We start from the raw sequence: 23245 nt of genomic DNA on the forward strand, positions 1-23245 counted from the left end.
ATTCCGACTGCTTTCCTGGCGTTTTCATGTTCCCTCCCACCCAGGCGCCCTGCAGCCGTGAACCAGCTTCCCAGCACACAACCCCTTCCATGCCACCAGCACCCCTTGCCTTGAAGGCCCTCATAATCTGGACACAGGCCTGTGCTCGCACCCCGCCTCCCACCAGCACCCTTCATTCCAGCCTACCTGCTCTCCCGCAAACATATTCTGCATTCACACCTTCGTGACTGGGCTGATGCCTCAGCTCTGCCCAAATGCCCTTGCCCCACTCTCTGGCCCTCCCCATGCAGGCTGTTCCAGCCCTCAAGGCCAAATTCAACAGCACCACCTCACTGGAACAATCCGCTCTCTCCCCTGAGCACCCACAGAACGAAAGCTGTGACAGTGCTGACCAAGTCCCACTGGTATGATCACCCTTTGCATTTGTATCTATCTCTCGCTGACTGGCTGGCGCTCCTTGACGGCAAGAACTGTATCCTATGCATACTTTTAGCCTTGGAATCTAATGCTGAGCCTAGTATATACTCGGTGTGAATGTGATCAATCCAAAGGCAAGACCAGATTCAAAATAATTCTTAAAAAGGTAATAACATAACTGCATAGCTAATGCACATTGAACACTGTTCATGTCCCAGGCTCGGGAAGAGCGTCTTACACATTTCCTTGTTTAATCCTCCCCACTGCACAGGGAGATAGGCCCTATTCATGAGGTGGGACAACTTGCCCAGGGTGGTGGGGCCGGCACAGTCTGTGTCTGACTATACCAACCAAGGCAGGCAGGCTGCTCACGGGAAGCCCCAGGTCCACTAAGCCCCTGGGCCCAGGCACCTGCCGCTCTGTGTGGGACGCCAAGCAACCATGCACCGCAGAGAAGACACTGACCAATGGGCTCATCCAGGAAAAAAAAAAAAAAAAAGACAGGGCTCTGGGATCAGGTGTCGGCAGAAAGAGTTGAAGGTAATGCTACTGTTTCATTCAAAGAAGGAAAGCTCGGATTGGGCTAATTTTCCCCTTAACTGTTTGGAGGGATATCATGTAGAAGATAGACCTCTGGATTTTCAGAGAGAAGTACTGAGACCGCACATAAATTCATAAGGAGGCAGGGTCCCCTCACGTTCAGAAAGAACTTCCTAAGAACTAGGGCTGCCTGCAGATGAACACACTGATGTTGTCTATAAAGTCTCGAGTCTGAAAGTGCCCAAAGCTGGGAGTGTTCTGGCCGTGACAGGATGTGTGCTTGTGGTTGGGGTATGAAATAAATGCCCTCCAAGGACCCTTGTGAAATCTGAAATTCTTTGATTCCACAGTGTTAGGTAACACACACACACACACACACACACACACACACAACACATCCCAGTTCCACTGAGCTGCCAGCCCCATCTTTGAACAATGAGCATAATTTTCCTAGAACCTAAGGATGAGGATGATTCTGCAGATCAGAGGGAGAGCAGAAGGACAAACCAGCTGGTCTATAGTGGCCTGAGAATGTGTACCCGGCATCCGACTCCCAGCACTAAAGGTTAGAGAAGGGTCAGCCCAAATAGGGTGCAGCTGTCCGACAAAACTTCCAGCAGTAAATGATCAGAAGGCAGGCTAATGGAGGGGAGGGATGGAGCAGATCGAGACAGTCTCGAGTGAAGGAAAGAGGCAGATGTAAGGCTGATACTTATGGGGTGAAAGGACCCCTGGGCCAGCTGGAGGAGAGGACCAGAGGGAGCCCCATGAGCATCCTCACCTTGAAGGCCAAGATGAGGATGATGCCAGGAATGGAGGCGATGCGGATGAGCCACCGCCACCCAATGGTGGGGATGACCACAGAGGCCAGGCTGATGATAAGCAGGGAGCCAGCCAGCCAGAAAACCTGAGGAGAGAAGGGGAGGTTGAAATTCCTCCTATCAGTGCACCTGGCTGGCTCGTCAGTGGAGCTTGTGACTCTTAACCTGGGGTTGTAAGTTCGAGCCCCATGTTCGTTATAGTAATTACTTGAAAATAAAATCTTCACAATTCCTCCTATCAAGTGTCCTCAACCCTGCCTCTCTCGGGAGCATTTCAGTATAAGAGGTTGTGATGGAAGAGGGTCCTCCAGGACCTGGATGAACAGGGAACATTGCTTCACTTCTCCGTGGCTCAATTTGCTTGTCTATAAATGGAAGTCTCAACTAGACAGGGGGTCAGTACTATCACCAAAGTTTTAAAAATCGGAGACACTGACATTTTTCCCCATTGAGTAAATAATAGATTTACTGGTTCATAACTCAAAAGGCACAAAGGAAAACACTGAAAATACTCTCTTCCTCTCCTACTTCCCATCCAGTTCTCTTTTTAGAAGGAACCAATATTACCAATTTCTTGTGTCCTTCCAAAGCTGTTCTATGCATATACAAGCTAATAAGGATATATCTTGTTCTCTTTTTTCACAAATGGTATCATAGTATAAGTATTGATTTTGTACTGAAAAATGTATCTTGAAGATCATTTTATATCGACAAACAACATGGCAGTCCATTACGGCCAGTCCCCGTGGGTTTGGGAATTAGAATGAGTCCAAGTGTTAGCCTGAACATTCTCTCCCCACTGGAAGATGGAGAGTAAATGACAGTTCCATTCCACCTCACAGAGATAGAGAGAAGACAATAGAATAAAAGACCCTTCATGGGAGACTAATTAAGGGGTGACGAAGGGGTGACTATTTTATCACTAAAGAATTCTATTATAAAAACTGAACAGGATTATTTCAGAAAGTGCTAAGGACTATGAAAAAAAAAGAGTAATGTCATGGGGAGTGATCAGGGATGCACTTCCTGAAGAAGGAACAAATAAGAAGACTAGCAGTTAGCCATTGTGATAGACCAGATAGGGAGTCTATCACAGTGACAGGGGATAGGTCACTGACAAGGATTTTAGTAGGGAAATGGCAAAAAATTTAAAAACTGATAATCTGGCACAGATATTAGACCTAAAAGTGACAGGGTTTCCTGATGGACACTGCAGTTGGGGGCCCATCAATAAGGGATGAATCAGTAGGACTTGGTGAAGGATTGAATGGGGGTGAGGGCACAGGAGGGGCTGGGATGGCTCTTAAGTTTGTGGCCCATACAATGTTTATTACTAGCTGAGAGTGGAAACGTGGAAATAAGACATTTCAGGGGAAGATGAACAGATCAATTCTATCCATGTGATATTTGTGAAGCGATAGTCAAGTGACTCTCCAGTAGTCTATTGGCTACCTGCATCTGAAACTCAGGGAGATGCTCTTGGTTGTAGACAAAGATATTTGGGTTTACAGATATAGGAAGCTAAAACCATTGGAATTAATTAGACGACTCAAGGAGAGGAGGAAAATAAGACTAGCAAGGAGAAGACATGACCAGGAAGCGTGCCATGGAATGAGTGGCAGATGGAAGAGAAAATGTCCACAGATGAGCCTGAGCAGGACCACACCCATGAAACACTGTTGAGGATAAAATCCAAATTCTAAGTATTAAAAGTGTGTGCATCTATCTTAACACAGATCAGAAGAAACCTGGGAGAAATGTAAAGAGTTAGCGTGCAGTGTTTGTTATGTTCTTCATCATTTTTTGTTGCCTACATTGAGTATTAGAAAAATTTAAAATAAATTTTAAAATATTCTCCTATGGCTTTACTTATGGTCAAATATATGTTTCAGTGAGAAGAGCCTTCTCTTTCCTGGGCCCCTGAAAGTCAGGGCTTTTGGACGATGATGGCATCAGAGATGCTACAAGGGCACCTAGATTGATCGACATAGCTTCTGATGCAAAACCTCTCCTCAGCAGCCAGTGGGGCCTGGGGCGGGCTTGGGAGCATCCCAATCTCCTCACCTGGATAAATGGCTCAGCTGGACAAGGCACTTAGTCCCCACAGGCATGGGCCAATTATGGCCTCAAAGATACTAGTAACCCTAGAGGGGAGATGGGCTGCCCTAAAAAGGGGTAGTAGCTGTGTCCCCCTACTGAAGACTCAGTGGGAAGACAAAGTCCATTCCAGATGCATTCCTGGGCTTCCATCATTCCACTGAGACCAGCCACTGGAATGTTTCCCAGAAGGGGCTACTGTGTTCTAAATGCTACTGTGGGGTGAGAAAAAGTCCTGGCTGAGGACACCTTGAAATGGGACCCCAGGCATCTAACCTTCCCAGTGCTCTTTAGTTAACACCAAGAAATAGGCAGTGTGCTCATCAGACAATCAACCAGCCAGACACAAAACCATGTGCATCATATCCTCTAGGATAAGACCGGGTAGGATTCCTATTTTATCTTACCTGAGACAAGGGGAGCATGTAGCCTCGATATTTTGTAGGCAAAAATTCAGTCTTTATGATTAGTCTAAACAGGAAGGAAGGGGGAAGAGAATAATTTTGTTTTTATCAAAGCAAATAACTTAAAAAAATCATAACTTTTCTTGTCATAGAGATGAAGAATGCAAAAACATACACTTTGTCATTGTGAAAAATATATATACTGCTCTCAGCAGCCAGTTCCTGCTAATATTCGGTCTTTGGCTCCAGTTTCTGACACAGAACACCTAGAATCCTTGGACTTCCCTGGTCCAAAGGAGCATCATTTGGTCTAATGAGGTGGCTCTCGGTGAGCACCTGGATGGGGCCTGGTCTGAAAAGACCAAGCCATGATTAGAATTATGGAACATCCAGCCCTATCCCCCATCCCCCGGGGAGAGGAGAGGGGTTGGCATATGAGTTGATGCCTATATGCCTCATGCCTATGTGATAGGGCCTCCCTAAAAATCACTAACATCCAAGGTTTGGTGAGCTTCCAGGCTGGCGAACACATCTACGTGCTGGGAGGGTGGTGTACCACCAACTCCACAGGGACAGAAGCTCCTGCTCTCAGGACCCTTCCAGACCTTGCCCTCTGTATAGCTCTTCATCTGGCCGTTCGTCTGTTTCCTCTAAAATATCCTTTGTAGGGACACCTGGGTGGCTCCGTTGGTTGGGCGTCTGCCTTCGGCTCAAGTCATGATCCCGGGGTCCTGGGATCGAGTCCCATATCGGGATCCTTGCTCGGAGGGAAGCCTGCTTCTCCCTCTGCTTGCTGTTCCCCCTGCTTGTGCTCTCTCTCTCTCTCTCTGACAAATAAATAAATAAATCTTTAAATAAATAAATAAATAAATAAATAAATAAATAAATAAATAAGTAAAATATCCTTTGTAATACATCTGCAATAGTAGGGAGACTGTTTGTCTGGGTCCTGTGAGCTGCTCTGGCAATCTATTGAGCCCCCAGAGGGATCTGTGGCAACTTGCAATTTGTAGCAAGTCAGACAGAAGGCGTGGATAACCTGGGGACCTACTGCTTGCGGTTGGTGTCTGAGGTGGGCGATGGCTTTGTGCAACTGAGCCCTAAACCTGTGGGGTCTGAGCAAACTCCTGGTTAGGGTCAGAATTGAACTAAATTGTAGAATACCCAGCTGGTGCTGGAGAATTGGCCGGTGTGTAAATAACCCACACATTCAGTGTCAGGAGTGAAGATTTATCGGGTTGCCTGGGTGGCTCAGTTGGCTAAGCAACCAACTCTTGATTTCAGCTCAGGTCATGAACTCAGGATCATGAGATCAAACCCCACATTGAGCTCCAAGTGGAGCCTGCTTAAGATTCTCCCTCTCCCTCTGCCTCCTCCCATCACCCCCTGCTTGCATGTGCTTTCTCGCTCTTAAAAAAAAAAGTGAAGATTTGTCACAAGTACTGAGTGTGAGTGTGTAAAGGAAAACAGCAGTTTTTCCTAACAATTACATTTTGCTGTATAATTGTGAACAGCTAACATCCACGTAAGAGAACAATAAGAAATTTGCAACTGCTCTGGTTACATGTTTCTTCCCAAAGTTATTTTCAACCTTCTACCATTTAAGAGATATGAGCCTCATTTTTCTCCCCCAAAAATTGGCAAAATGTTTTTGCCAAGCCTGATTCCCCTTTCTAAAACATACTTGGGAAATTAAAATACACCTAAAAGAAAGTAAATAGTTAGCCACAGTGAATGGTGACAGTCAAAGCACGGATTTCTAATTAATTTTGTGAAGAGACAAATAAATAGAATCATACTCCCTTCAGTTTTCTAATTGCGCTTCCCTGTTGCAATTATTAACCAGGGTTTGGGCTTTCTTAACATACTTATTGGGCCGGTTCCCCGAGGGATGTTGTAAACAGTCAAGCTAACTTCTACTCCTGTCGGGCTCCACAGCTCAGAGTGGGGCTTAATTTATGCCCCAGAGGGGAACAGTCTTTCTGCAACACGTTAAGGTAATAATTGGGTGCTTTGATATGATAATACATTCTAAGGGTAACCTGCTCCAAGGCACCCAGGAGACAGTAGCCTGAGGGGCTCTGTGAATTTAAGGGAGGCTCGGGAGTTGCGGAACCTTTAGCACAACTCTCCAGGCACAAGAAGACACTGCGCCCTTATCCCAGGGCAGAGAAGGACAAGCAACCACCGTCTCTCTCAGCAGTCTCCCTTTGCTTTGCAAATGCACTTAGACACAGTCTTCAGTCACAGGTCAATGGCGTTTTAAAATGGTTACTCCTTGGGCACCAGGGTGGCTCAGTCAGTTCAAGGTCATGATCCCAGGACCCTGGGATCAAGTCCCCCATCGGGCTCCCTCCTCAGCAGGGAGTCTCCTTCTCCCTCGCCCTCAGCCCCTCCCCCCTGCTCATGCTTGCTCTCTTGTTCTCTCTCTCTCTCAAATAAATAAAATCTTTAAAAAATAAATAAATAAAATGTTTACCCCTCAATGTTAAAGGGGCTTCTGATCAAACTAAACTTTTCCAACAAATTCTCCAGCAATGAATAGACTGTGTTACCTACCTCACACAGCACTTTTGCTTAGCATTTAGTCTCACAAAATAAAGAGCAGCCTTAGGGACAAAAAAGTTTAAACATATTCACCTCTAGTGCACTCTTGCTAGCCTCGCCATCAAACATCATTTTGATGAGCAAATAGCTCCTAGTGGAATTTGCAGCCGTCACTTCAAGAAAAATAAATAAATAAATAAAAAGCTAAAAAATAATTAGCACAAGTGAGGTCTTATACATTGACAGTTTGTTGATGCAATTGGCCCATGAGCCACAGCATATGTGTAAGTATCTGGTGGTGTGTGCATCTCTCTCTCAAGCATCCTCTAGGTGAAGTCTTTACCCTTGTGCATGGCCAGACACACCGCAGCCCACCATTGTCCGCAGGAAGACAAACCAGACGTAGGACGGAGAGAAAGACGTCAGCAAGGAGAAGTAGGCTCCCCACAGGAACGAGATGAGCAAAATCTGAAGCAACAAAAGGAGACTTATTAAAGGGACCTGCCTCAGTGGAAGAAGTTAATGGGAGAAAATTTAACTTCTGAAGGTGATTTTTAATTTCCATCCAGATGTTTGCTTCTCAGAGAAGCTAATTCTACAGGGACCTCACCAATCTCTCTCAATCGTCAAATAACACAGTCTATGCCATTGTATTGCCTGAAAGTCCAGACATTCCAAATTTAGACCATTCTTCAAAACTGCCAGGCTGCATCCACCCTAACAGGTGACCGGAGCCCAAACTTGTAAATCAGGATGCAAAAACCTGCCTCATTAGGAGCCCAGGGAAGTGCTGTGTTGGAATGGGATGAGGAGAAAATTTAAGGTATTTGCGTTTTCCCTGATCATAAGAATAATACAAATTCACAGAAGAGAATATGGAAGAAAAAGAGAAAACAAAAATATTTAAATCTTGCTTGACTTCCCAACCCCTCAAAAAAGACATGTTAACATGTTTTTATCCTATTTTCCCTGCTTGAAAGGGAAAACGTATTTTTAATGGCTGCAAAATATTCCAGTGGAAAGATGTACTATAATGCATGTAATATAATGCATAAACCCTTTCCCTGTGGTTGAATGCTGAGGTTTTCTCAACTGTGACAATGTCTGCACAGAAATCTCTGTGGTTCTCTGATGGTCTAATCGGGCTAGATTTCTGGAAAGAAAATGATCAGACTAGAGTGCGTATTCTCAAGGTTCTTGGTCCATCCTGCCAAACCAATGGTCAGAAAAACTATACCAATATGAAGTCTGTACACTTGCAGCTTTCTCTAAAAGAAAAAGAAAAAAATCCTTATGGATTTGATACCCCAAAAATCATACCTTCTGTTTCCTTTTGATTCCTCCCACAATCAAATGTTTTCCAAGATATCTTGACCATTTTTATTTTTTTGTAAAATGTCTTCTTGTGCTTTTTACATTTTTTTGACATACTTGTGTTTTCAGATTAATTTATGAATGTCTATGATATTTACTTCGTGTACTTCAAAACATACAGCCAATTCTATAATTATTTTCCTTTGGTGCTTGTCCCCCCTGTGCTTATGCTTAGAGTGGCCTTCCCTACCAGAAACCAGACGAGGGGGAAAAAAAGAGAGAGAGAGACCCAGGTTTCTAATCAGAAGACATAGGTTTAGATCTTACTGTCTAACCTTAGTAGATACGTGACCTTGAGCAAGTGGCTGAGTTTCAAAGCTACACCAAAGTAAACTGTGTGAAGCTGCTTATGTTTCTATGTGTCATCCTCTACATTCTCAGATTTTCTGACTGTGCACACCCATCAATTCTGTTCCTGGATGACGGGGACCTGCTGTGAGGACAGGTACCCCAGGAAAAGATGAGAAAGCAAGAAGCCAAGCCTGGAATTCCGGCACGTGGTGTCAGAGAAGGACACTTCCACCTGTTCTATCTTGGTTATAGACAAAGAAATGTCCATTAAAGAGAAGCAGGGGTGACATCATCACAAAAGAAAATTCCAAATCATACTTCAAGGCCAACCTACCTTCCAGCGGCCATATCTGTCAGCAAGTAGGCCAAAGAGGATGCTGAATATCATGTAGCCAAAAAACACCATCTGGAGGTGGAGTGAGAAAAAATGATCCAGTAAGGCAGGCTTTCTAGAATATGCTGATTAGCTGCATTTCCCATTCATTCATCTTCATGAAAAGTTGACTGGAAATGTGCAAAGGGTAGAAGCTTCACAAAGCCCCCCTGCGTCTGGTTCCCATGTTCAGGGCTTCAGAGGCTGATGCTTCCCATCGGTTCACCCCACACATAGAGAGGCTGCCCCCAGGTGGAAACAGGGGTCAGAGGAACAGGTAGTTTATCTCCCTCTGATCCAAGATGATGGCCCTGGCCTCATTCTACTCAGATGTATAATTGTGCATTTCCATTTTAAGAATTAAAAAAGAAAAACCACCTCTATTCATTCATGACCTGCCTGATCCCACCCACAAGTTGAGCCTCCTAGAAGCAATTTTCCTTTATGTTTTTACAGGTAAACACAAACTTTAAATAAACACCCAAGCCAAGCCCCCATACAGAAACACTCTTCAAAACTAATATAAATCTGTTTCTTTTCCATCCCTGTTCTCACAACAGCTTATCCTACACTGATAAAATTCAAGAACCTGGGTATGATACCAGCATTTTAACTCAGTCTGAGCGGCGATCTGATGTCTATGTCTTTAGGCTACTTATTTTTCTTCTTTCAAGCAGTGCCAAGCTTCACTTGCTTTCCTTTCTAGTAAGATCTCTGACTGATTGACTCTAGGGTAATCAAAGGAAAAGTGTTAGCTTGCATTTCTAAGACTTTTTCAATAAGAGAACTGTTTCTCTCTGCTGACTGCTTTGCTTTCTCTTTTTTTTTTCCCCTTCCTTACTCTTCATAAGGAAGACTCAAACGCATTTCTTCCACAGGGAACTAGAAGAAGAAGAAGAAAAAACCACATCATATCTGTTCTTGAACAACAAAGCCATGGTATTCCTCTACCCTGCGCTTTCCAGGATAGAAGGGGAGGAGGGAAGAAGCCAGTGTTCTCTAAATGCCAGTCTTGGGACAGATGCTGCCCTATCATGAAATCTAATCAGTCCTGAGAAAAAAAATGGTGAAAATAAGGTCAATGTGATACGTTTTGAATAAATCTAAATGTATTAAATATTAAGGGCTCTTTTTATTCTGGAATAATTTTCTTTCTGATTGTTGATATGAATGTGCCCCTCTCTCTTTTTTTTTTTTTTTGAAAGACGATGGTAGTCAATGGCAAGATTTTTTACCTCTTTCTCATCTCCTAATAGCCTTAATTATCAAATATATATATTTTTAATGTCAACCCTATGTCAGCCGCTCAATTAAAAAAAAAATCATATCAGGGTGCCTGGATGGCTCAGTTGATTAAGTGTCTACCTGCCACTCAGGTCATGATCCTAAGGTCCTGGGATCGAGTCCCGCATCGGGCTCCCTGCCCCACAGGGAGTCTGCTTCTCCCTCAGTCCCTCCACCCCCACTCCCCACTTGTGCTCTCTCTCTCTCTCTCAAATGGATATATAAACATCTTAAAAAAATTAAAAAGTCAGGGGTGCCTGGGTGGCTCAGTTGGCTAAGCGACTGCCTTCGGCTCAGGTCATGATCCTGGAGTCCCGGGATCGAGTCCTGCCTCGGGCTCCCTGCTCAGCAGCGAGTCTGCTTCTCCCTCTGACCTTCTTCCCTCTCGTGCTCTCTCTCATTCTCTCTCTCTCAAATAAATAAATAAAATCTTAAAAAAAAATTAAAAAGTCATATCAGTTGGTGAATCTCAAAATTTGGGTGCCCCTGAAATTAAGCAATTTCTATTATGAAATTATCAAATTCCCTCCAAGAAGGAAAGAAGTAAACTCATTTTTTTTTCGTTTTGACCAGACTTGATTAAAAGGAAGCAATCACAGACTGCCCAGGGTAGGGAGGAAAGTGGCTCTTTGGATTTAAAATACTTTTGTTTATTGAGATGCTATGTTGGGTTAATAGACTTAATTTCCCCTGGATTAAGCTCAATTAAATGATTAATAAAGATGAAGCAAAGAGTCAAATAAGATCAAATTTAAAGTTTACTCTGTTCTCGCCCATGAGTGGCAGATTTTTTTTTCTTTCTGTTTTCTTTCCATTCAGTGTAAAGACATGACTTTCCCAAGGCTGAGCTGTTTATTATCAAGCCTGTCTGGAGTACGAACCTTGACTCAATGCCTACGTGAACCCCAAAACTTGTGACTGCTAGTCCTGTTTGGGAAATCGCACAGAAGGGAAGACATAAACTCTCTCTCTCTGTCTCTCCCCCTCCCTTTGGAGGGTCTGCTTTTTCTGCAGGTACTTATTTTGAGCATAAATATTACTCTTCTATTTCTGTTTTACGCCCCACATGAAGTTTTGTTTCTTCAGCGCCAGCTCTTAGTCACAAAACGTGAGGGACTGTAATTCATCCACAGTCCTCAAGGTTAACAACTGCTTGGGCCAGGTTGTCTGGAAGATGGCAGGTGGCACTGGGCTTGGGGAATGGGGAGCCTGGGAGTTGGTCAAAATGTGGCCTCTTGGCTGAATCAGTCCGAGCCCCTCCCGTTGGCAAGCCCGTGGCCAGTGAGCCCAGGGTGCGGTTGCCAAAGCCGGATGGGACTCACAGCCAGGGTGACAGCCACGAAAAGACAGTAGCCAGCCAGGAACTCAGAGCAAGACATGGGCACATCTGGGGTGACTTGAATTCCCTAGAGAAAAGTCTCCTGAGCCGTGACCCACCTGACAAGGAAGTCGTGTTACAGGTGACATCAGGGAGGTGCCACCGAAAACAACATAAACGCAACCGATGAAATGTCACTTGTAAATATAGAAAGTGTATCATATAACATAGTTTCATGGGAGCGACGGATGCAAACACCACAGCTGGGTGCCCCAACATCCTCAGGAATAGAGAGACATGCATATTCACAAGCCCGCTGGGGTGTGGTGCAGCTATAATTACACGGAATCTTACCGCGGTCACTCTAAAGGTACAGGGTTGATAAGGAATGCTTTCCAAACTGCAACTGTCTTTTATATGTAGAAGAAAATGAAAAATGGCCGGGTCACTTCATTACAAGCCCAGGTAAGGTCTTTAGTTGTTTTTATTTATACCCCTTCCCTCTTCTAAAAGCGTTAGAACTTTTTTTATTTTTTTAAAGATTTTATTTGTTTATTTGACAGAGAGAGACACAGTGAGAGAGGGAACACAAGCAGGGGGAGTGGGAGGGGGAGAAGCAGGCTTCCCACGGAGCAGGGAGCCCGATGCGGGGCCCGATCCCAGGACCCTGGGACCATGACCTGAGCCGAAGGCAGACGCTTAACGACTGAGCCACCCAGGCGCCCCAGAACTTTTTTTAAAAAAAGGAACAAGTGCAACAGAATTAATAAAGGGATTTTAAAGAGAGAAATGGATGTCAGAAAATAAGCAGATTGTACATTTGCTGCTGGGATTGAGTCCAAAACCGGGCTCCACGCTTCCTGGCCTCCACGACACAGAGAGAAACACAACTGGGCGGATAACGTACGTTATCTGAGAAGAGAACTCAGATGGGTTCCTTAGGGGAGGAGGAGGTTCCCGGTTCCCAACACAGATAAGAATTCCCAGGTCAAGTTTGGTTAAGGCAGTGAGTGAGTGAGAGCTGGGGACACCCCTTCCTCTCTGCCCATAACCCCCAGAAGCCTAGGGGGCTGGGGAAAACTTCCAGCATGCTCCACGGCCAGTTTCAGACCGTAACTCTCACTCTCTTAGAAGGCCTTACCGTCTTTCAAGGCCTCCGCCAACTGACTCTGCATCCTTCACCCATCTCCGCCTCCCTGCCTCCTGATACTCTCCTCTCGGTGAGGATGTTGGCACCTGTCTCATTGCATTTCTCCCTATTTAGTCCTGCCCTCATGAAAACCAGCTTCAATACCCAAGTAAATCAATTCTCCACTCCTCACCTTCTGTTTCTTTCACCTCCTCAGCTGATGTGACCTCTTAAATACTTCCAGAACACACTGCCTTGCCTCCGTGCACTCTGCCACTTTACTACTGCTCACGTATCCACCTTCCAACCTTATCTCCTCAGGGCGCTTGGAAATCTGACCACGTCTCTCCTTAAGGCCCCTTCATGGCTCCCTGTCAACCACAGTGTAGCCTCCAACATTTGTAGGCATGAAGAGCCTCTTCTAAGATTTTTTTTAAAAAAAGTTTTACCAGAGCTCCGCATGATAGGAAGTGTACTTCAATATCCATTTAACTAGAAATACATAATGACTATGAAGTCAATGATGTGTTTAGGTGAAATTGATCTTTGTTACATAAAAGAGTAATTTGGAAAAACTGTCATATAGATCTGTGCCAAATTTATTGTGCTTGGGGGGCTTGCGCATGTTGACCGAAGTTGGGGTGTGGGGGCCCACAGTGGTCTCCAGAATGGAGTCCATGCATGGACTCCAAGATGCTTCTGATGCCCACCTGTCTCTGCAGCCTTGTCTCCCATTGTTCCCTCTTCCTGACTTTCTATTCAAGCAACATGGAGCTGCTTGTACTCCTGCCAACACACATGCATGCACACAAAGCGTGCTGGCGATTCACGGGTATTTAATAAACACCTTTTGAAAGAATGCTGTAGAATATCCTTAATTCCACTCTGTAGCAAAACTTGATGTGCACTTCATAAGGCTATTCACAACGATCTTCGAGAAAAGTTGAATGCATACCACAATACAATTCCGTGAGCGTGATTTGGTGATTGCATAAGTCACTATGGTCCAACTAATTTGCAGTCTGACTCAAACCATAACTAATCCATGACTTAAGGGCTACTCTCTCTGATTTGCATTTGTCTCTTCTAGTCTCTTGCTAGGGGCTAGAAAAGAAGCAATTCAAGGGTGTGCTCCTTACAGGAAAAGAGAAAAAAAGAGAAAGACCCCAAATGGTAGTTTGGGCCTGTAAACCCATGAGCTTTGGAAGCCAACACACCAAGCAGTGAGGTAGCCTTTGGCTCTCAGCCCTGTGGGATGGAGGAAGGGGAGCAGAAGCCCTGGTTCTCAGTTGGTTCATTCAAAGCACACGAAGCAGGCACTCACCGTGGTCACTAAAGCCACCTGCCAATTCTCCAGCTGCCATTCACAGCGGATGACAGGAGACACGACTGCTATTAACATGATCTCCATGGCCTCGACAACCTTCAAGAAGGAGGGAAACGCCACATCTTAGTGCTAGTTTCTCATTAATCTTCCCATGTGTGCCTGTCCATCATTCTTCTAATCCTAATCTCCTTTCCCTCTGCATTGAGGGAGCACCTACAGTGTACGCACTCAACACTGCTAGTTGGGTAATGACGTATAGTAGAACTTTGGCTTTCGTGGATATAATGTTTATGGTTTGAATAATTTGAGAGGACTCCCACAGATTTATGACATATATTTATTTGCTATGTTGCTGATCCATGTATTTGCACTATAGCACTATGAGGGTGTTATGTGCATGTGTGTTGGGGGAGTCACTTAGGTAGTAGATGACCTAACTACCAGCATCCACATCAGCCTAGCTCTGTGGCTTCATACTCATCATTGTGAAGGTCTCAGGGCATAGCCTTTCCAAATGGACTTGTGAAATAGTCTCTGATCTCAAGAAGCTGAGCTGGAAGGCAAGCTTCATGAAAACTAGAAGAGAGTAAAGCAGCAAGTACAAAGCAATGAGTTCATCACCAGGGAAGAAGGTCTATTTGGCAAGCCTAGTGTAAGTTATGCTCCCAAATACTTCTTTCAATAAGAAGTTTGAATATTATCCTCTGTCTCTATCTTGTAATCCATTGTAGGGTGAGTTTATCTCCCAGGGAAAGGAAGATGTAGATGCTAGAAAAGAATTGATATTTGGGTGGATTATGTATTATAGATGTAGATGCTAGAAAAGAATTGATATTTGTGTGGATTATGTATTGTATGGGAAGAGAGGAGAAAACTAGTATCACTCTAAGTAAAATTAGACACATCGTCCTCAAATATTTTGTGCATGAGAATCATATGGGACACCTGTTGTCATTACAGATTTCCAGAATCTTTAGGAGACACTATTTATAATATAAATATTGTATTTGTAACTCGAAGGTCTGGGATGAATAAAGTATAGTGGTATTAGCTACTATATGGGAATTGGAAAGATATCATAAAGGTTTGTCTCTTCTTGGAAAGTACTTTATTCATGTTTAGAGTTCAGATAGCTGGTGTGTTTTAGCCCCAAAAGTATAATGAATAAGAGACGGCATGACAACCTCAGAAGGATGTTTGATTTATTAAACTTCTCTCTCTCAGTAATGAGGAGCAGTTGGGTCAATATCAATCAGGACTCTACTCCTCCAAGTGGTCTTAGGAGAAAATAAGCCAATAAGGGAGAAGACCCTGCCCCACTCTGATATAACAGCCTTAGGGGAGAGGGACACAGGGGAGCAGCACCGTATAAGAAGATCTCAGAAGACCTCAGAGAACACCAGGATTTGGGACGCCTGGTCGCCGACTGGGGCTGCACCACTGTTGTGATGTTATTACATACACCCTGGTCATGTGAGGCCCTGAGACCCAACTATTGCTCCCACTGCCTCTGACCAAGAACCTTAAGAGACCATGGCCAGGAGGAGCCATGCCCATCACTGTCAACACACCTATTCTGATGAGAAGATTCATCCAGTGCAGCCCATCCTAAAACCAGGGAAGGGATTTGGTCACCACACACAATTAAACAGGTGTGTGTGTGTGTGTGTGTGTGTGTGTGTGTGTGTGTGTGTGTGTGTGTCTGACAGGGAGGAAATGGCCTGGTAAATAGCCCTTCCTACCTGATGGGTTGGGAAGAACTGAAGCAGCTTATAAAACACTTAAAGAAGACCAGAAGCTATTTCACAACAACATCAAGGGTAAATGTGCAATAGACATACAATCTCCATTGACATGGATCTGGATATGGACATCAGGGGTTACCTATACAAAAGTGATACCTATCCTTTGGGAAAGGGGTACACTAGCACCATCTTTCTAATACAGATAATAACTAGTAAAGATATACCCCCTTTGTGTAGGTGGTTTGGTTGATTTGGGAAGGTAAAAAAAATTCTGCATATTCTTTTCACTTGCCAGAGGGCTATAATGGAAGAAAAGACAGGGTTCCCAACATATTTCAAGGTAAAAGATGCAGAGAGTTTAACAGTGTTTAAGCCAAGGGGACCATGTAATGAAACCATACTGGAAACCAAATATGTAAAACAGAAGTGGAGATGTTCTGGTTGAAAGTCATGATAAAACCCTCCCCAGTCACACACATTTGTCCCTTGTAATATGGAACTTAACATTTTGGAGCCTCGGTGAGACATTACTTTATAGATGAAGAAATGTTCTAAATTATATTACAGTTGGTTATTATAAAAGTAGGGTCAGGATGTGTCTTACTTTTCTCTCCATTCCTGGACTGCCTCCTGAGAACACAAGGCTTTGGAGCCCTGCATCAGAACTTGCCAAGTGCTCCCACCAGCTCACATCACTCTTTTTCTCATACCATTTAGCTGAGGGCGAGGGGCAGGGCTCCCTGTTATTTACTCACTAGTGTCCTCTTGGCTATCTTTATGTCCCACCTTAAACCACTGTCATGTTTACCACTTCTCTCAGTTTTTCCATTCTGTCTCATTATCACTATCATATTCCTAACATATTCTCACTGCACCGATGACAAAAAGAGGAAGCAGTAGTGGTCTCTTGGGACAGTCCCACTGTTGGTCAAAGCCCTGGAATTGAGCTATCACTCTTCTTTTCTCAAAATAGCAAACCTTCATTAGTGTCTCCTAAAGGTTCTGGAAATCTGTAATGACAACAGGTGTCCCATATGATTCTTATGCACAAAATATTTGAGGACCATGTGTCTAATTTTACTTAGAGTGATACTAGTTTTCTCCTCTCCTCCCAGAGAAGGAAGAAATTTAAACCATTTTTTTAAATGAATACTGAATTCCCAGAACATAAAGACACAGATATTTATATGCTCATAACCAAATACCTGCCAAAGGTAGATGAAATTTATTTTTTAATTAACCCCCTCACAGGGTTCCTGCTCCCTTTCATTCCCCTCCCTGAATGGGCATCCCAGAGCTGGAGGTCAGTGGAAGCCTCTATGTGTCCAATAATGAATTCACTTTAGAGATTCAAATGATCTCCACAGAGCACTCACCCCAGTGCTGCCCATGATCAGCAACAGGGCAATGTGGAAACGTCCAAATCCAATGGTCTCCACGGCATCTTCCACGGTGAATGTCTTTGATTCTAACAAGGAAGGGCAGAGTGAGAGGAATAGCCTCTGTGGGAAGGGAATGTATGTGGACAATTGCTCACTAATAATGAAGAGAAAGTTGTTGGGAAACCAATTCATTATTATAAAAAAACTGGTAAATACAGGGGGAAATTAAGAAGCAGCTTGAGGGTCCGAGGCTTCCACGATCATCTTACCTTTTGGCTGGGTCTCTGGGGTCTCCAGTCTCAGCTTCCGAAGGCTAATGATGGTGACTGGCTCCGTCTGCTTGGTCGCCATCTTCTTAATGGTCCCAATTCCCCACACGGCTTCTCTGATGGAAGCGGGAAAGGGAAGAAGAAAACTATATAATAGAATGCACATTTTCCTTTAATCTTCACAGAAAATCTGTGAGGTTAGTTTTCTAATTCATCACCATCTTACATATAAGGACCCTGAGACATGGAGAGGTCAAAGGGCCAAATGAGATGATGGGGCCCCAGTGGCTAGTAATCAACCCTGCGTCAGGGGCCAGGTGAGCTCTGGACGATTTAGCCGATAGCATCCTCTATCTGGGAGTGAAGATGGTCTTTGCTGCAGAGAAATAATCACAGTAACCGGCGCTTTACATTCCCGTAGATCCTGTGGTGTATAGTGGGCTTTCTATGTAACATTTTCTTTTCATTCTGACAGAAACCCAGGAGCACTTCTTTTCATTGGCTCCCTCCCCCTTCTTGTATTTAGCCCAAAGAAGGATTCTTAAATCTAAAAATCAAAAGAAAAACAAAACAAAGAAAGCTGAGTATCAACTTAGTGAAGTTTTTTCCAAATGACTTGAAAACGTTTAACTCTTGAGGTCATTTAACTCTATATCCCTAGTGGGATAAATAGAAATCCTAACTTATTCTCAGTAATTAGATTGTAGTTATTAATGTAGTTATTAATATTGGTATCATTATTTTGATACTAGTACATATTGTAGGATAAAGCAAGTAGTAATTATATTAATATGATTAGGAATCAAGACTTTGGGTGTAAAAGAAAAACAATACAAAAATCAGAGAAGTTATATAAAAATCTTATAATCCTAACTTTGAATTGGAAATATCACTATGAATTCACTATGTTTTTCATATATACATATCCTAACATTATCCACTGGAAGAGCCTGGAAAAAATGACTAATGAGCACTCCTAGATCCCAGATTGTTTTCTTTCCTATTTCCCATTAAAAGAAACCCCGGTGCCTTAGATAAATGGCTAATTCTGGATCTGGGACAGGAAATGTGTAAATTGAGCCTGGAACATCTTGTCATACCAGATAGCAAGGAAGATATCAAACACTCCTGGGGTTGTAACAAAAGATTACAAGATTCAACCTAAAAAAGGCTCCCATCGGCCAAAGATGGGATCATTTAAGCATCAAGAAGAATAATGACTGCAAAGAATTGAAACATATCAAAGATATCAAAATCCATTGTTCATAGCAACAGTGAAATGAAAATCCCACTAATCAACTTTGGAGAATACTAAGAGACCAACTCATTATTCTGAAAACTAGTAAATATCTTGTCTTTCTTGTACAAATTCTTTGTACTTCAGGGTAACCAAACAGTTGGTGAAAGAAAATTGTTTTTAATTTCAGCTAATACATGCAAGGAAAAGAAGGATGAATGGAATTAAATTATCATGACTTTGCAACTAGATGAAATAATGAATCTAGGCAATGATTACCAATGGCTGATAAACTACTAGTTGAAAGGCTGATGAAGAAATGGGTAAGAGATGGATAAGACTGATAACACCTGTAGCCATCTACAAATCTTAATGCCACCAAAAGAGAGACAATCAGATATCACGTGGTCCTGATGAGCTGCAATAAGACTGGAGTATACATCACCTGTGATGTATTCTCTTAAGAAGAAGTTCAAGCAGAATCTGATCCTCTAGCTCTACCAACGTATACAGGAGATGAAGAAGAAACTCATTAAACTGTACCATGTGGCTGCAATAAGAAAAAATCCAGAATGTGGGAAGTCGTATAAGATAAATGACCCAACTTCTTCAATGAAAAAATGACAAGATGAAAAGAAGAAAGGGGAACTTATAGACTAAAGAGACAAATCAACCAAATAAATGAGTTGATCTTATTTGTATCCTCATTCAAATAAACCAACTGTAAAACATCATCCAAGAGAATGAGATGAAGAAGAGAGGAGAGGAAAGTCAGGGAAATGTAAACAAGTGTAGAAGTTTGATGATATTAAGGAATTTCTGATAACATCATTAGATGTGACAATGATATTATGGCTATAGTAGAAAAAAAAAGAATCTTTGTATAGTAGGGATACATACTAAAATATTTAGAGACAAAATTATACGATGTCTGGGATTCATTTTAAAATAATTCAATGAGGAATAAAACCATAAAACCTAAAAAAAAAATAAAAATAAAATAAAATAAAATAATTCAATGAGGGGCGCCTGGGGGGCTCAGTTGTTTAAGCGGCTGCTTTCAACTCAGGTCATGATCCCAGGGTCCTGGGATCGAGCCCCACATCGGGCTCCCTGCTCAGTGGGGAGCCTGCTTCTCCCTCTCTCTGCAGCTCCACCTGCTTGTGCTCTCTCTCTGTCAAATACATAAACAAAATCTTTAAAGAAAAGAAAAAACAAACAAATAAAATAATTCAGTGAGAGGACTCCTGGGTGTCTCAGTCAGTGAAGTGTCTGACTCTTGATTCTGGCTCAAGTCATGATCTCAGGGTCATGTGATCGAGCCCTGCATCCAGCTCCACGCTCAGTGGGGGGTCTGCTGGAGATTCTTTCTCTCCCTCTCCCTCTAGTTCTCATCCCACCCCCCCAAAAAACAAATGAATAAAATTTTAAAACAATTCAATGGTAGCGTGGAATACGGTGCATAAGAAATAGATGGGCATACAGAAGAATAAAGAATGCCCATATGTTGAAAATTATTGAGGATGATGGGTGCATTTAGGATTCATTTTACCACCTGCTTTTGAAATGTGTAACATTTTTCAAAATCGGTTCAAAAAGTGAGGTTTTGAGATTTTAAAATAACTTTTCCAATGTCAGACCACTAGTAAATAGCAGAACCGGAACTCCAACAGAGGCATTTTTTCCCCAGAATATAGAGATAGCCACAAACCAGTCTACAGCAGCATGTCAAGGTCACTCATGTTTGCTAGCTCTGTGTCTTGTATTGTGTGAGCTCCTGCGAAGACTTCGAAGGAAGGTCTGGCATGTTCTCTGCCCTAAGGAGTTTTTATTCTAGTCGGGGACACAAAAGATACACATCAAAACAACTATTCTGTAATATTGATATTATTTGTGTTCTTAAAACACTATCACAGAGACACAAATATTCCCAGATGAGAGATAGATCAATAACGCTCAGAAGTAAGACCATGAAATCCTCTTTCCCAAGAGAGAACATGAAAAGTACAAAAAGCTGTTATTTTCCCAGAGTGGAAAAAGTAAAAAATAATTGGCCTCTCGGCCCATATGAGAGCCTGAAAATCACAATGACAGACTGTTCTAGAACTACCACTCCCTTTCCAGACATTGTCCAAACACCCCTTGGAGAGGTGTTCTTTATCTGATAACTTTTTTAATGAAGCAGTTAGCAGAAAAAATCCCCTTCTTTTGATTATAAAAGGACTTCTAGACACATTAAAAATTGGCTATGACAGGGACGCCTGGGTGGCTCAGTTAAGCGTCTGATTCGATTTCAGCTCAGTTCACGATCTCAGGGTCAGTGAGATCGAGCCCCATGTCGGGCTCCATGCTCAGCGGGGAGTCTGCTGGAGATTCTCTCTTTCCCTCTCCCTCTGCCCTTCTCCCCACACACGCTCTTTCTCTCTCTAAAATAAATAAATAAATCCTTAAAAAAAGCTTAGCTATGACTGACCATCCCATTTCTAGATGGGAAGATGAACTAGTAACAGATTTAACTTAATCAAAATTTGAAAACAAGACCATTCAGTGAGAATTAGATAATGGTGAGGATTGTACAAACTGGCACTAAAATTGTACTAAAATTCACCAGATTATATACTTTAAAATGGTCAATTTTACTGTATGCAAATTGCATCCAAAAAATTTTTTTTTCTAAAAAGTAGTAATTCAAATCACAGCAGCAGACTTAACAACTGAAAGTGATTCTGGCCATTTAGAGTCTTAGAGAATAAAACCATTTAGTTGGGTGGGAAAATAATTTTTTAAATCCCACTAAGTTCATTTTGAGTTCAGTTACAAATAAAATGCTTAACAATAAGCTTAATCCTCAATCTTTAATCAACACTTAATCTCTCCTGCAGTCAAGTTTTATGACCTCTCATAGCAATCAAAACACGTTTTAAAATTTTGACAATCACCAAGGCTTACGTTTAGAGGAGTAATAAAACAACCTCCAGCAATTCTCCTTTTTGTAGTGAGTGGCAAAAAAAGAAACCCAGGAAATCTGCCATTTACTATTGAGCAGAGCAAGTTTTAATTCGTATGTTTTAACCTGATTAGGTAGTTCCATGGGTCATAAATATCCTACATTCCTCCCTTCTCTTACCAGCAAAGAGAAGCAATTCATCACAGAGGGCCTGGCAGAAGACGTTAGGTCCAAGATAATGACTTCACAGCTTTCTTGAATCGAAGCTGATCCCAGAAAGGGAGATTCACATTTGTGATACCATATTTTTTTTAAGTTTATATTTTTAAGTAATCTCTACACCCAACGGGAGGCTCTCATTTACAAGCCTGAGATCAAGAGTCACGGGCTCTACTGACCGAGCCAGCCAGGCGCCCCATATGATTCCACATTTTTCTTGATTGAAGAGCAGATTCGTATTATTTTGTTTCTATAATATGAATGAAACTAAAATGTAGCATGTTTTTAGGCAACCGATGAGATAAAGAAGAGAGAATTCCTTTTGGTCATGACATTGGACATCAAAAAATAAATATAATCTTCACACATAACGCTCGGTCCTAAAGTGAGCAATATTTATATGGTCGTTAAAAAAAGACCGTTTATCCATTTTCAGGTTTAGAGTCAACATTTGAATAAAATACATAGACTTGATTGTGGTTTCAGAACTGAATGGAAATGTTAAAGATTTTTTATTTTATTTATTTGTCAGAGAGAGAGAGAGCACAAGCAGGGGAAGTGACAGAAGGAGAGGGAGAAGCAGACTCCCTGTTGAGCAAGGAGCCCGACGTGGGGCTCGATCCCAGGACCCTGGGATCGTGACCTGAGCCGAAGGCAGACGCTTAACTGACTGAGCCTCCCAGGTGCCCCCGAAATGGAAATGTTAATACCCTCAACAATGAGTAAAATTATCCATGATAAACAAGAGCCGGAAGTCAGGAAAGATGGAGGGATGGGCAGGCATCCCCCCTGAAGAGTCCACATAAAAACCAGGGCTATAAAGATACTATTTATAATCACAAAAATAACTAAGAGAGTAACTAAAAATAAGAGCAAGAAAAAGAACAAGAACAGTATAACTTATGTAAAATGAAAATCTGTACCCCAAAACTGGACATTTTACATTTTACGTAGATATATGAAAATGCCATTACAGGGACCACCTACAGGGCAAAAGGAGTGAGAGCTTGGGATGTGGGTGAACGGGAATGAAAAAATACATACATAAAAACATACATGTAAGAGACAGGACGATGTGCATGCCAGGTATTATGGTGCTATGCTGGGGACCGCTCCCACCAGCTTCTGAGGGCAGACTGCACACATCTCTTCCCACCTCTGTATTCAATAACATCACGTTGGTAATTTAAAACCAGCCACGGTGGGAAGAGTTACACCAGGGAAATCAGCAAACACTGCAAATCAAGGTACCACCCCCTCATCCCCTCGTTATTAAACACACCACACCTCAAAGCCCCTGTTCTTCCTTCCTTACCAGTGACTCTCAACCTCAAGAAGGAGGTGGTGTGTGATGTGGAGAACAAAAGGCAAAAAAGAAAAAAATTGAATTTCCTTACAACTTATAGCTTACTGACAAGTATTAGGACAGGCAGGGTGACCTTCCTCAAGGAGCTCCAACTGCTACAAAGTTATTACTTTGCTAGAGCACTGGGTATTACATAAGACTGATGAATCATGGAACTC

The 23245-nt window shown here is 42.7% G+C and overlaps 1 protein-coding gene across 5 annotated transcripts in view; it reads right to left on the reverse strand.

Moving 5' to 3' along the window:
* Nucleotides 1–23245, reverse strand: part of SVOPL (SVOP like) — a 78719-nt gene that overhangs the window by 49474 nt on the left and 6000 nt on the right. For 3 of the 5 annotated variants that reach the window (XM_025854990.2, XM_025854989.2, XM_073899256.1), the window contains 7 exons: nucleotides 17319–17434; nucleotides 17044–17135; nucleotides 13920–14018; nucleotides 8826–8897; nucleotides 7170–7294; nucleotides 4283–4346; nucleotides 1739–1864 (listed from right to left, as the gene is read on the reverse strand). In XM_025854990.2, coding sequence (XP_025710775.2) covers nucleotides 1739–1864; nucleotides 4283–4346; nucleotides 7170–7294; nucleotides 8826–8897; nucleotides 13920–14018; nucleotides 17044–17135; nucleotides 17319–17400 — 660 coding nt within the window. In that variant the 5' untranslated portion in view covers nucleotides 17401–17434. The remainder of the gene's footprint in view (nucleotides 1–1738; nucleotides 1865–4282; nucleotides 4347–7169; nucleotides 7295–8825; nucleotides 8898–13919; nucleotides 14019–17043; nucleotides 17136–17318; nucleotides 17435–23245) is intronic. The other 2 variants (XM_073899257.1, XM_073899258.1) reach the window with 2 other exon arrangements.

The sequence above is a fragment of the Callorhinus ursinus genome, unplaced genomic scaffold (assembly GCF_003265705.2).
Source record: "Callorhinus ursinus isolate GAN/ISIS: 27379988/994484 unplaced genomic scaffold, GSC_fseal_2.0 scaffold12, whole genome shotgun sequence".
Taxonomy (NCBI): Eukaryota; Metazoa; Chordata; class Mammalia; order Carnivora; family Otariidae; genus Callorhinus; species Callorhinus ursinus.